The 15,369-nt window shown below is 49.3% G+C and overlaps 1 protein-coding gene across 1 annotated transcript in view; it reads left to right on the top strand.

Annotated features, from left to right (window-relative positions):
• Window positions 1-15,369, top strand: part of SETD1A (SET domain containing 1A, histone lysine methyltransferase) — a 960,878-nt gene that overhangs the window by 490,492 nt on the left and 455,017 nt on the right. The window contains exon 12 of the mRNA XM_086932054.1: window positions 3,757-3,899. Coding sequence (XP_086788180.1) covers window positions 3,757-3,899 — 143 coding nt within the window. The remainder of the gene's footprint in view (window positions 1-3,756; window positions 3,900-15,369) is intronic.

The following is a 15,369-nucleotide window of genomic DNA, read 5'->3' as shown; positions in this document are numbered from 1 at the left end:
AAGAGCTGAGCTCTCTTAACTGCCGCGGAACGCCCACGCGAGGCTAATTCCCCTCCTGTGCGGGCGTTCTACAGGAGTGGGCGGAGTCGTGACAAGCTCAGCTCGTTATGAGCACAGCTCCACTGTGCAGCATGACGAGCTGAGCTCAACAAGTGCGCCGTGCGTGACCCCCCCCCGCACCGCAGGGGAATTAGACCCACGTGGAAGGGGTTAAAGGACTATCTTTCTGCCATCTTTGCCTTTCTACAGTTGCCAGATCAGCCATCCCTGTTCAAATCCCCTGTTATAAATAGATTTTTGAAAGGTCTTCAACACATGTTCCCACCTTCACCCCGCCTCATTGGGACCTCACTCTAGTACTCGCCTTTCTGATGTTTGCTCCTTTTGAGTCACTGCACAACTGTCCTCTCAGGCTACTTACCACCAAGAAGGGTCGGTAAGCTCCAGGCTTTGCCATCTAAGCCTACCTACCTCAACATCGTACCTGATAAGCTGGTCCTTCACGCCAGAGTTTACTTCCTTCCAAAGGTGGCCTCTCCCTTTCATGTAGGCCAATCAATCACCCTGCATACCTTTTTGCCTCCACCACATCCCTCTCAAAAAGAGGAGCGACTTCACTGACTGGATGCAAAAAGAGCATTTTCATTCTTCGTTGACCGCATGAAAGAATTTCGGGTGGTCGACCAACCCTTCGAGATATATGTTGGATCAAAGAAGGCTAATGCTGTGCAGAAAAGAACCCAGTCCTGATGGATCATGCTCTGCATTAAAATCTGCTATTCAATGGCCAAGAAGCAACCCCCTGAGGGTTTGCATGCTCATTCCACCAGAGCTAAGGCAGCGACCAGTGCATTAGCACTCTGAGTTTCATTCCTGAACATATGCCAGGCAGCAATGTGGACCTCACTACATATATTCGCAAACACTATTGCTTTGGATGGTCAGGTCCTTTGGGATGGGCATTCTTCGGTCCTGCAGGACTTTTTGTTGTGAAACGGTTTCTCAGACCCACCACCGTGGAGTTATTGCTTGAGAATCTATTCTAAGTTAAGGACTCTGCGTCTACAAGTCTCCATCAGATAATCAAGTTACTTACTTTTGTTAAAGACTTCTCCAGTAGAATCTCTATCTAGCCGCAGATTTCATACCGACCCATCCCTCCTCCGGGCTCTGCAAATGGATTTCTAGGCACAGGGCCGTTCCCCTTTCAGGGCCCTAGTTTTCTACACCAGTGGTCGGTGTTCTTTGTCTTTGCGCTCCGCTCGCTGTGGGGGCGCCTATGTAAGCACTAGGCTTGTCATTTTCAGCATGGACAATGCCATGCAGATCCGAATGACGCCATCTTCAGATGCACAGGGATACTGCTCCCGAAAATGTTGCCGGATGCAGCCGGTCACATCGCGATAACTATAAGGTAAGGAATATGCAGCTAGATGGGGTCTCAATCAGATAAGGCTATACATTAGTAAGTAACTTTTTCATTTATTGCCGAGCGAGAGTAAAGTCTTAAATGAAGGCGCTTTTTCCACACTTTGAAAACAAACACGCACGCTTACCATCAGAGACCGGTGGCTTAATAGCTCTTTGATTAGATATAATTTCTGGAGCTATATCAAAAGTTGCCTCCATTAAACCATTCCTTTGTCTCCAGCATTTTGTTTAAAAAATGCATTTGAAAGTGCACTAAAACACTTTAAAGCATTTACATCCTAGGATTTATTTTTCACTGGGTTTGATTTTGTTTTCTTACATGCTTTTACATAGGCAGAGGGGCTTGGTTACTGTGGTTTCCATTAAAAGGAAGAGCTTGATGTGATGACTGTATATCCATACTCAAAGTACACTGTGGAGATAATGGAGAACCAGGTTTCCAAAGTTTAAATCTACACACTGTGTGTGGCCTAATGAATGGTATATATCAAAGAGGTGCTAATAAATAAGCAGCCAAACCTTGACAGTGCTCAAAAAGTCACAGTGAATACAAATACAGTTCATTTTTGTCAGCTGCTATTGGAGCCAAACGCCACAGCCAGGCTGCCAACAAACTCGCCCATCTCAGCGAGCACACACCTTTTCACAGGTAACATAATCAATTCAAAGTTCTTAAAACAACACAATGGATATTCACCAATGCCAGTGTTTCTCACACTTCTTTCTGTATTTGGATGACTGGCTGATCAAGGGAAAATATTTGACAGTCTGAATCTGGCACTCAACCATTTTCAATCCAGTTTCTAGGTGTTCTCCTTACTACCAGGGTTGGTAAAGCCTTTGCTTCCTCTTTGAGGAAAGAATTGTCTCTTCAGTCATTTGCAAAGCAGATCAGTGGTAGAAAACATTTGTCTGATTGTTCAAGTAGTTGCTGGGAATAATGCCACCTTGCTGTTAACTAGTACTTTATTTTCTGCCAGCTGCAGATGTGACTTCTGCAACATTGTTTGCATGCCATTTGCTCCAATGGATTAGGTGTTTAGACGGAATCGAAATCAAATCTGCATAAACTCGGTGGTTGGAGCGATCAACTTTCACCAAGTGTTTACTCTTTCTGTCAGAAATATCACACTTCGTCATGACATCTAAGGCATCCAGAACAGTGGACTGCTCACCTTGAGGAACTAGAAGCAAGTGCTCATTGCATGATCCAAAAGAAGAACCAACATATAAATGTCCAGGAAGTCAGAGCAGCAGTTCTAAAGGGATTACAATCCTTGTGTCTTAGGTTGAGGAATTTGTCAGCCTGGTAAGCACAGGCCACACTTCAGCAGTGTTCTATAGCAACATGCAGGGTGGTCCAAGATCGCACCCACTTGTTTGAGAATCGCAGCTCATTTAGGACTGGACAGCAGTTTAAGGAATCATACTAAAAGCAGAATACCTTTAAGTACTCATTAACTCAGTAGTTGACCCATTAGCAGGCTTGAAAGCATCTCCTATGTGTGGGTATGGAAACTGGTTTATGGCTGATTAGCCATGATATTTCCCAAAAAAGGTCACCAAGCCCTGGTTATATTTGCGACACCATCAAACAACTGGCAGTGGCATTCGGGAACGAGGGGGGATATTTTAAATTTCATGGTTGAAGACATTTTCATATGCATTTCATCCTCTTCCCAACAACGTCATGAGAGCTGTGATGGCTGAACCTGACTGCACCAGTCTGGCTCATCTGTATAGGTACATAGACCTCCGTCAACTCTCAGAAGTTCCATCCATTCCTCTGGAAATACGACACATTGTACTTTCGGAAGGCAAAACAAGATTCTGCATCACTAATCCACATCTTTGAATTATAGGTCATGACTCTTGAACATCTGGAGTTTGTACAATTAGCCTTTCAGCAGGATTGCTGATACATTCTAGTTTACTCTTTCCTTGGAGCGTCTACTGAAATGGTACCATGGTGCTCCCAACAAGAATGATTCAAACATTTGGACCGTGAAACAAACCTACCCTAGAGAACTGTAGTTCGAGGTGAGTAGTTGTTTTCTTCCTGGATGTAGTTAAGTAACAGTTATACAGAGATTTTACTTTTTCTACGCCAAAGGGAAAAAACAGTTTGGAAGGCCACTCTTACTAGGAATATTTTTTTATCTGGGAGCAGCAGCTTTAATTTTTTGATTTGCTAAGATAAAGGCTCATGCCAAATTCGCATTTGTGAGCAACAAATTGGGGCCACATACACAGGAGTTTCTAGGATAATTAATGTTCCCTTTATTCAGCTTTCTCTCATGCTCATTTCCTAATTTCTTGTTTCAGAGAGAGAGAAAGATCTCAACAGACAAGGATCCACCCCTTCGCACAGAGAGCTGGAGAGAATGCAGGCTAAGGCCAAGCATAGGAAGCCTTTTGATCTTGACAGTGAGGGTGAAGAGGCATCAGAGGAATCCTCTTCTGAAAAGGTTGGTGACTGTAGCCTAGCGCACTTAATGCAATGGTTTTTGACAACTTTTTCTTGTGGAGAGCATTTAGTTTTAAGCACAGTGGTGAATCACTGTTATTGTTATGAAACCTGAATAAGTGGAGAGTTGTGTATGTGTGTAGCTGTGGAAAGGAACTGCTTTCTGAATGTCTTCAGTTGTTATTTTTGCCTCTGCATATTAGGTTTTTCATTGATAGTCATGAACGTAAAATATTCCTCCTACGTGCAGGAACCCTGGAACACTTCTTTGTGTATATGCTTCTGACATTGGAGGCAGGCACCCCAGTGATTAACGCGGATAGACTTTGGGGCCCTAACAGGGATACTACGTAATCACTCCTCTGCATGGTATTGGTCACCTGTGTCACTATGAACTCCCTCAGGTTCCTCTCCCTGCTTTGTCCTTCAATCTGCAAGGGCTTTGTTCCTTATTGTGAAACATTGTACCCTTCCCGCATCCACTCTCTGTAATGTCTCTCTCACCCCTTGGTTCGACAACGCTTGCCCCATCTCATATGTTTAATGGCTCTTCTCCCAGAACACTGTCCCTCACTATGTCAAAGATTTGTGATGTGCAGCTGTTTTGTACCCTTGCATTAACCTGTCTATATTTTTGAGACTCCAATGCAGTGTTTTTTTAATGTCACTGTTTCTCCTCCCTCCTCTCCCCCCCCCCCTCTTCTTTTCTTTTTCTTCTTCCTTTTCTTGTTTTTTTCCCCCCATCTCCCCCTCCCCCCCATGTTGTATTGAATAGCTTTGGTTCGAGGCATGCGGGCTGCTGAATTCATATCTGTGCATAGATCGCCTCCTAGTTTTGGGTCCGGATGATCGCACATTGTTGTCCTGAAAGAGTCTTCGAAGTATCACGAGCTAGGTGGCTCCTCCCCTGGACTACAGTGCGCATGGGCATCGACTCCATCCTCAGATTGTTTTTTTTCCGCCATTTGGTTCGGATGTATATTGGTTCCCTCTAGTCGGAATCGATAAAAAACTTTCTTAAGGCCAAAAGGTCTTTAGTTTTTTTCGTCGGTATAGTCTTGCGTTCGGTGCCTAATTCTTCCAGCTCGGTTCAGAGCCGGATTCCACACACCCGCGTGCTTTCGGCGCGGAGGGCCCAGTCGACGCCACAGACCCTATCGCCTACTCATCATGGACCGAAGTCCATTCAAGAGATGTCCCGTCTGCAACTCGAAGTATCCCCACATCGACGTCCACCCGGTGTGCAACAAGTGTCTGTCGCCGGACCATGATGAAGCCAGTTGCATGGCTTGTTCCCGTTTCAGGTCCAAGAAGACCCTTAAGCATCGACGCGCTGCGCGCCAGGAGGCCCAGCACACTGCACCGGCGCCTGTGGACATTTTCGATGCCGGGGATGTTGAGGAGGAAGCTGACCGGGAAGTCGGTGAAAACCTGTTGAATCCTGCGTTGGAGGTCGAATACAACTACGACGCGGACGCTGAGATGTTCGAAGCTGAAGAAGTCGTCGACGAGGTAGGAGACGATGACGGGGCCTTTGGGGCCATGGAAGATAGCTTGAGCGATGAACTACCTCAAACTATCGGGCCCGTACCGCTTCATAAGGCTCAGGTCGAGGGATCGCCACTAGGCCTTACCCAAGATCTTACAATGGGTTCTACGGGCCGCCTTCGGGCTCGGCTACGGACATTACTATTGAGCCGCACCCTGCAAAACCGAAAGTGAAACCAACGGTCTCGACGCAAGCAACAGCACTGGTGCCCCCCTCGAAACCGAAAGTGCGCATTACTTTGGTCGGATCCAAGGCCTTGGAGCCCTCGGCGCCGAAGAAGCAGAAGGGTGGTGTCGATCCGAAGGCACAAGTCAAGGGCGTCGAGACGAAGTCTGCCACGCCGAAGACAAAGGTCAAGGTGGTCGAGCCGAGTAAATCGGCGTCGAAGACGGTCGACACCAACAAAGGACTCGATGATCCGAAGGTTCTCGAGACTCCGCGTCAACAAGACCAGGCCAGAAGCGGCGCAGCCCGCGAGTCCACGCCTGGTGGTGGCTCTAAGGATCCCGTTGGATTGACGCATCCGTCCGCCGCTTTCTCCAAACAAGTGGCGGACTCCCTACAGCGCATCAAGGAGAAGGCCTCGGCTGTCGGCCCGAGAGATCCTCCACCTTCGAAGCCGGTCGAGAAACCTCACAAAGCTTCGACGCCCATTCACTTCACTTTGCCGCCGAAGGCTTTCACCCCTAGAACGGTCGCCAGCGTGCCCGAGAAGGTGTCCTCAGTGCCGAAGTCGACGACGGTGGTTCCCGCCTTGAAACATCGGCAATCTTCATTAGAAGAACAAGAACACTTTATTGACGCCGAAACGGGCAGACTTTCCCTCCACGAGGCGGAAAATTGCCCCGGAACAGCCGATGGAGTCCTACAAAATTCCTTTAAAGAAAAAGAAGGACTCTACTTCAACTCTTGTCCTTGTGGAACCACTTTCTCCACATGCCCATAATGTCTCGCCCACTTACTCTGACGTGGACGCTGGGGAAGGCGATGATGAGGATGAGTACAGCTATCCTGTCTACACAGACCCTGATGATACTAATGAACCCTGGGCTGCTGGTGCTGACCCAGGTGATCCTCATTCTGCCCCAGACACTCAGCTTTATTGTGTGAAGACATCACCTACAGAGGATTCAGCAGCGTTCAATGCCCTCATTGAACGGGCGGCTAAAAACCATGACGTCCAGCTCCATGCTGACCCCATTGACGTGGATTTTCTTTTTGATACCTTTTCAGTCTCAGAGAGAACTGTCAAAACTCTGCCTATGTTAAAGGGTGTCCTAAAACATGCTGGGGAGATCTTTAAGGAGCCTACCAGAGCCAGGGTGATATACCCTAGGATTGAGAAGAAAAATAAACCAGCGCCTACTGATCCTACTTACATCAAGGGACAGTTGCCTTTGGACTCTCTGGTTGTTTCAAATGCCCGGAAAAGGGCTAATTCTCAAACAACGGGTGATGCTCCTTCCCCAGACAAACAATCTAAGGTGTTTGAGGCATCAGGGAAAAGGGTGGCAGCCCAAGAGGCCAATATCTGGCGCATTTCCAATACACAAGCGCTTCTAGCGAGGTATGACAGGGCACACTATGATACACTGGAGACCCTGTTGCAGCACCTGCCAGACGAATACAAGGAGGCAGCTGAGATGCTCATCCAAGAGGGGAAGCTAATATCCAATGCTTCAATTAAATGTGCACTAGACGCGGCTGACACCGCGGCCAGGGCTGTCAACACTAGTGTCATGTTGAGACGACATGCCTGGCTCAGAATCTCGGGTTTAAGCCAGAGATACAGACCACCATTCTTAATCAAACAGTAAATCCAGATCATCTGTTTAGCCCAGAGGTGGACACCACCTTAGAAAAGATTAAGAAGGACACCAAAACTGCTAAGTCCATGGGGGCCTTACAGTCCCAGCAATTCAGGGGTGGGTCTTTTCCTCGCTCAAGCACTAGAGGCGTTTCCAGAGGCCAGCTCTCCCAAACCACGCAGTACTACAAAGGCAACACGCAGTCCACATACACCAAACAAAGTCGAGGTGGATATCGTGGTAACAGCGCCAAGGGCAGGGGTCGTGGAAACAACAACAACTCCAGATCCTCTGCCACCAACAAACAGTGACGCCTTGTCACTGCCCCCCCACCACGCAACACTAGTCGGGGGGGGGGACTTCAGCAGTTCCTGCCGGTCTGGAAAACCATCACCACAGACAGGTGGGTCACACAGCTCATACAGTACGGTTATTGTCTGGAGTTAACATCCACTCCACCCAACTTGCCCCCAACACACCGTCCTATGTCCAACGAGCACTTGCACTTATTGCAGCAGGAGGTCATCATCATGCTGCAAAAAGGGGCAATCGAGCTCGTGCCTATGGAAGAAAGAGGCACAGGAGTTTACTCACTGTACTTCTTGATACCAAAGAAGGACGGGTCCCTCAGACCCATTCTGGACCTCAGACCCCTCAATCAGTACATTCTATCGGAACACTTTCATATGCTGACCCTGCAGCAAGTACTCCCGTTGCTCAGTCAGGGGGATTTCCTCGCAACTTTAGACCTAAAGGATGCGTATTTTCACATTCCGCTGCACCCGTCACATAGAAAATACCTCCGGTTCACCATCCAAAACCAACATTACCAGTTCAAGGTTTTGCCTTTCGGGGTCACCACGGCACCCAGGGTGTTTACAAAGTGCCTGGCAACAGTGGCAGCGCACCTAAGGAGACAAAACATTCATGTCTACCCTTATCTGGATGACTGGCTCATCCAGGCAAAGTCAGCCCAGCAGTGTGCCGCCCACATGTCCTACACCATTCACCTTCTTCACGATCTGGGATTCTCACTGAATTACCCAAAGTCCCACCTGCAACCCGCCCACATACGGCAGTATCTGGGTGCGACAATAAACACTCTGGCAGCCACAGCACAGCCAAATTCAGTGAGGGTCAACAGCATTCAATCGCTGATACAACGATTCAGACCCCAACACTCGCTTCCAGCGCGAGTGTTCATGCAGTTGATAGGCATGATGGCCTCCTGCATCTCCATAGTCCCGCACGTGAGACTACATATGCGTCCGCTTCAGGAGTGCTTAGCACGTCAGTGGACTCAGGCTCACGGACAGTTGAAAGACCTAGTGTTGGTGAGCGGTCGGGCATACAACTTTCTTCATTGGTGGAATCCACAAAACCAAAACCTTTGCAAGGGACGACCTTTCCAGGAGCCTGTGCCACAGATCATCCTGACGACGGACGCTTCTCTCCAGGGATGGGGAGCTCATGTACTCCATTACACTGTGCAGGGACTATGGACGCAACAGCAACGAAAGATGCACATCAATGTTCTGGAACTGATGGCAATCTTCATGGCACTAAAGGCCTTCAAAGTACATCTGTGCAACAAGGTCATGTTGATCCGGACGGACAACATGACGGCCATGTACTACATTCAGAAGCAGGGAGGAACACACTCTCCACAGCTGTCTCATTTGGCTCAGAGCATGTGGAAGTGGGCCATTCAGAGAAACATCTTCCTCATGGCAGAACACCTCCCAGGCAAGGACAATCAGATGGCGGACCTGCTCAGCAGGTACAGCCACCAAATGCACGAGTGGGAGATACATCCATCAGTACTCCACCCGTACTTCCAAAGGTGGGGTCATCCAGAGATAGACCTGTTCGCCACAAAGGAGAACGCAAAATGCCAAAGCTTCGCCGCCAGGTTTCCATACCCACAGTCGCAAGGCAATGCGATATGGATGAACTGGTCAGGCAAATTTGCGTACGCTTTTCCCCCAGCACCTCTGATACCGCTGGTGGCACGCAAGCTGAAGCAGAACTCTCTGACTCTCATCCTGGTTGCTCCAACGTGGGCTCGCCAACCATGGTACACCATGTTTCTGGAACTGTCCGTGGTACCGCATCAAAGGCTGCGCCTCACACCCAGGCTTTTGACGCAGAGCCATGGCGACATTCAGCATCCAGATCCGCAACAGCTCAACCTGGCGATCTGGCTCCTGAGGTCTTAGAGTTTGGCTACCTCAACTTACCTCCTGACTGTATGGACATCATCCGGGAGGCAAGGAAGCCCACAACTAGAGCATGCTATGCGGCAAAGTGGAAGCGGTTTGTCATTTATTGTGCAGGCCACAACATTAACCCGCTAGATGCATCTATTCAGAACATCATTTGTTACTCCAGTATTGGAACTTTCATAGATTCCCATTGCTTGTATCATTCCCCGTCGTCGGAATGGGAGCCTCGGTAATAATATATATATATATATACCTAGGTAAATACACCCTAATAGGTGTAAAAAAGGTAAAAAATTAGGCCTAGGCCTCATTATCTTTTGCAGCCTATTGCTGTCATTATGTAAAAAGACCCAAAGTCCCCTTAGCAACCAATCAGATCAGCCTCACCCTGTAGAACCTTCCTGAGAAAGCTCAGAGCCTCAGATTTTCTACCGCTTCGTTGGTGACAGGGAGTCTCCTTAGAGCTCTGCTCTAACTTCAACTTGAGGTACTGTTTAAACAGTTTTCTTTAAGGATTTCTTTCAGCTTTGTCATGGCTGATAAGGAAAAGAAGAGCCTTTTCAGGTCTTGTGCCACTTGTGGCAAAAAGCGACTTTATACAGAGGATCAACATCAAGACTGTATTTACTGTCTATACCCAGACCATAAGGTCGATAAGTGTAGTATATGCAGGAGAATGTCTGTTAAAACCCTCCGTGATCGTGAAGGACGGCTGCTTCTGTGGCTCAGGAAGTTGGAAAGGAGGGAGGAAGTAGTGTCTGGTGATGAGGAAGATGCCAGATCAACATCTTCAAAGACTTCATTGAAGAGGGGCGGATCGTCTGTGGACACTTCAACTGAACCCCCCTTAAAGGCTGTGCGTGTGACCTCTGATAGGTCTGGCAAGCCAGGGCCTATCGAATCTCCTCACGTGAGTGTAAAGGAGAGGGAAAGGCAGGCACTGCAGGTGCAAAAGGCTAAACTGGATGAGAGCTCGGCTGGGCCTTCCCACCAGGTTAAAGTAGCCAAGTCCGTCAAAAAACCGACTGTAGAGGCTTCTACAGGGGTCAAGAAGGACTCTAAATCATCTGAGGTGATTTTGTCTCCTCAGTCGTCGACGAGCCATCCAGCGACGACGAGGACGACGACGAGAGCGTCGACGAGGACCTCGATGTCGATTCCGTCGACGAAGACTGGATCGACGACGGCGTCGTCGACGATGACCACGTCGACGGTGACCACCACGTCGACGAAGACCATCCCGTCGACGATGACTATTCCGTCGACGGTGGCAATCTCGATGACGACGATCCCGTCGACGAGGCCGGTGAGCCCGTCGACGACGACAGCTCCGTCGACGAGCCCGTCGACGATGGACCCGTCGACGATGACAGTTCCGTCGACGATCCCGTCGACGGTGAACCCGACGACGATGATGGTTCCGTCGACGATGCCGTCGACGGTGAAGGGACTCTCGTCGACGATGCCGTCGACGACGATTCAGAATATAGAAACGGTGGATTTGTTTTCAACGCCGTTGACGACAGGAGCGCCAGGGAACAACAGAAGGAGGAGGATAACCCCAGATATGACTTCTCCAAGGAAGGTACCATCATTACCTCCACCCCTTTTGTTGGATGAAGATGACTACTCAGAAGAGGAAAATGAGATGTATGGGGACGCTTACAGTCCATCACAATTGAATCTGAAATACCATGATTCGGATTTGGATGAGGAATATTATTATCAAAAGGAACAGCGGCCAGAGAGACAGGTTGCATACCAAGATACCCAACCACAGCAGGGCATGGTATCGATGCCTATAAGTCTTTTGACAGACTTGAGGGCTATGCTGGAGGAGTATAGGAGCAAGAAGGGGTCGCAACCTGTGGAAGGTCAAGCACAGGTTCAACCGCAGGTGGTGGCAGCGCAGTCAGTGCGGCCTGCACAGGAAGAACATGAGAGAGCATATCCTCCGCAAGTCCAAGTGGATACCTCGGATGAAGAGGAAACGGGGCAAAACCAAGATCAAGAGAGTGAATGGAACCAATATATTGCTCCGGATCCGGCTTCACCAGTGCCAGACCCGGTCGATTCGCCTCCGGCTGATGTAGGAGGTTTCTTCAGCCTGATGGAAAGAGCCACAGCGCGCTTTAAGTTAGCGATGCCGACAACATCTACAGATTGTTTTTTATACGATTTCAAAGAGGCATACCGTAAGGCCGTGCGCTCGATTCCCATTGTGGAGCACATATGGGAGGAAGGGAAGAAAGTGATGCAGACCCCAGCGACGGTCATTCCAACTCTTCCGCGCTTGGAGAAAAAATATAAAGCTCCAGATGACAGTCCCGCCTGTTTGATTGGACAACCTAGACCTGACTCGGTCATATCGCAGGCGGCACAGAAGAAATCGCGGAATCCTTCGGCCACCCTCACGACTCCGCCGGATAAGGAGGGTAGAAGGTTGGACAACGCTGGGAAGCGTTTTTCGTCGATGGCTAGCTTGCTGGTCAGAGCGGCGAATGCCTTGGCGATCCTAGCAAGGTACGACCGCCAGATGTGGAGTGATGTGGCACACTATGTGAATCTGCTAGCGGATGACCAGAAAGCGGAAGCACAGAAACTTCTGGAAGAGGGACAACGTTCCTCTTCGGAAATGATTGACTGCGCGATGGACATCGCCACCATCTCTTTCCGTGCCCTAGGCAGTGCAGCGGTTCTTCGGCGACAAGGATGGCTGAGAGCTACATACTTCCGGCCAGAGGTCCAGAATAGGATTTTGGATTTGCCCTTCGACGGGGACATGTTGTTTGGGAAACATGTCGACGATACCCTACAGGGTATAAAGAAGGACACAGAGACAGCAAGGGCTCTGGGGAACCTGCAATATAGAAAGACACCGTTCCGTGGAGCACGAGGAAGAGGTTTCTCTTCACCTAGAGGAGGTTATCAGCAACAGCGATATTCACAGCAGTCGCAGTCTTACAGGCCCCAGTACGGCAATCAATACTATCAGAGGCAGTCGCAATCCCAGTCTTTCTCTCGCCAGAACGCTCGTGGACGACAGGGGCGTCAGGGAAAGGACGCTGGCAAGCGTCAATAGCGGCCTCCCGACTCTGCCAACTGTTCCTCCGCTTCTGGGATCTCCAGTGGGCGGCAGGATATCACAACATCTGAGCAGCTGGGAAGAGATTACATCGGATCAGTGGGTATTAAATATCATCCGAAATGGGCATACTCTAGAATTCCAGGACTTTCCACCTACAAGAGCTCCCCACGCCGCTACTTCCAGCCATCTGAACCTTCTTCAAGAGGAAGCTCAACAAATGCTTCAAAAAGGGGCGATCCAGCGTGTTCCCCTATCACAAAGGGGAGAAGGTTTCTATTCCAGATTTTTTCTGATCCGAAAGACAAAACAAAAGTGGCGTCCTATCCTGGACTTGAGGGAGCTCAACACCTATCTCACGAAACTATCGTTTCGGATGATTTCACTCCAGGACATATTGCGCCTCTTGAACCCAGGCGACTACATGGCAACATTAGACCTGGAAGATGCCTATTTTCATATCCCGATCCATCCAGCTCACAGACGTTTCCTTCGCTTTACAGTAGGCAAGAGTCACTTCCAGTTCATGGTGCTCCCATTTGGATTAAAGTCCGCTCCTCGGATATTCACAAAGGTGCTGGCACCGGTAGCGGCATTTCTGAGAAGACAGTCGCTGGAAGTATTCCCGTACTTAGACGACTGGCTGCTGAAGGCCCCAAGCTTGCAAGAGGCATCGAAGGCAGTGGACAGGTGCTTGAACCTCTTTATTCATCTGGGTTTACAACTCAACAAGGAAAAGTCAGTTCTTCAGCCTGCAAGTACGGTGAAGTTCTTGGGAGCGATACTCAATACTCAGGAGTGCAAAGCCTTCCCATCGGAAGAGAGACAGATGAAACTCATATCGTCAGCCACCCGTTGCCAAAAGAGAAGTTGGATGACAGTCAGGATGTACAAATCTCTTCTAGGGTCGATTTCATCCTGTATTCAATTGATTCCGCATTGCAGACTGCGAATGCGCCCCCTGCAGGAGGAGCTGGACCTTCAGTGGAGACAAGTGGAAGGTTCGTTCGACGACAGGGTGGCGATAACCCAGCGGATGAAACGGTCGGTTTCATGGTGGATGAAAAGATCTCACCTCACTGTGGGACTCAGTTTCAAGGCTGCAAGGGCTCCTCAGGTCATTACCACGGACGCTTCTCTTCAAGGTTGGGGAGCGGTCATGCAAGACCTCCAGGTCAGTGGTCACTGGACTCAGGAAGAACGTCATCTACATATCAACGTTCTGGAGTTAAGAGCTATTCGACTGGCAATGTTGGCTTTCCTCCCAAGGATTACAGATTCAGCAATCCTGGTGCGGACGGACAACACCACCGCAATGCATTACGTCAACAAGCAGGGAGGCACAAGATCGCCACTGCTTTCACAGGAGGCCCAAATACTGTGGGAATGGGCGATAGCGCAGAACATCACACTCGTAGCAGAACACCTTCCAGGAGTATGCAACACGAAGGCGGATACGCTAAGCCGCCTGAGAGCAGTCTCGCACGAGTGGGAATTGGAGGACGCAGTGATCAAGGACATCTTCTCCCGTTGGGGGACCCCAGCGATCGACCTGTTTGCAACACCGGGGAACAAGAAATGCCGGTGTTACGCAAGCAGGGAACACCATCGAGGGTCACTGGGGAATGCCCTTTCGATGTCCTGGTCAGGCGCGTTTGTTTACGCTTTTCCGCCATTTCCCCTAATTCCTCGAGTCCTCAAGAAACTCAAGATGGACAGGTGCAGGATGATACTAATAGCGCCTGCCTGGGCTCGCCAGTTTTGGTACACGGAGTTGCTTCTCCTATCAGAGACGCCACCCATTCATCTGCAACCCAAACTGACACTTCTGTCTATGTACAACGGCCAAGTTCTTCACCCGAACCCGAGCTCGCTTCAGTTGGCGGCTTGGCTCCTGAATACAGAGAGTTTAAGGATTTAAACATCCCGGAAGAATGCAGGACCATCTTGGCACAGGCACGAGCCCCTAGCACTAATAAGACATATAGAGCGAAATGGAAGAGGTTCCATTTGTGGTGTCAGAGGGAAAAAGTACATCCTTTCTCGTCAGCTCCGCATCAACTCTTACCATATATTCTTTCATTGGCACAAGCAGGTCTGGCTCATGCTTCTATCAAGGTCCACTTGGCAGCTATTTCCAGGTATAGGAGAACGAGATCGGGTCCCTCTCTATTATCAGCGAGAGTAATCAAACAATTCCTGAAAGGACTGTTTAGAGTTTTCCCGCCAGTTAGGCCCCCACCTCCGGTGTGGCACTTGAATGTGGTCCTGGCTCAGCTAATGAGACCGCCATTTGAGCCAGTGCATAAAGCGGACCTGAAGTTCCTATCATGGAAAGTGGCGCTTCTTTTGGCACTCACCTCTGCAAGGAGAGTAGGAGAGCTTCAGGCTTTAACCATCAAAGAACCCTTCTTACAGTTCAAGAATGATACAGTTATCCTGCGGATGAACCCCAAGTTCATTCCGAAGGTACCGACAGACTTTCATCTTAACGAGCCAGTGGTTTTGAAATCTTTTTTTCCTCGGCCTTCAACCCAGGCTGAGAGGACACTTCATTCTCTGGACGTTCAGAGATGTTTGAAATTTTATCTACAACGCACAGCTGGATTTCGAAAAACACCCCAACTGTTTGTGGCTTTCGGAGCCCCAAGGAAAGGATTTCCTTTGTCAAAACAAGGGATATCTAGATGGATAACTAGTGCGATCCGGTTCTGCCACCAGGCGGCAGGCAAACCTTTACAAGGACAGGTGAAGGCACATTCCACAAGGTCGGTCTCAGCATCAGCGGCACTGTTTGCTGGAGT

The sequence above is a fragment of the Lissotriton vulgaris genome, chromosome 7 (assembly GCF_964263255.1).
Source record: "Lissotriton vulgaris chromosome 7, aLisVul1.2, whole genome shotgun sequence".
In the NCBI taxonomy this organism is placed as follows: Eukaryota; Metazoa; Chordata; class Amphibia; order Caudata; family Salamandridae; genus Lissotriton; species Lissotriton vulgaris.
Note: the sequence above shows the minus strand (reverse complement) of the source record. Positions and strands in the feature narration are given on the sequence as shown.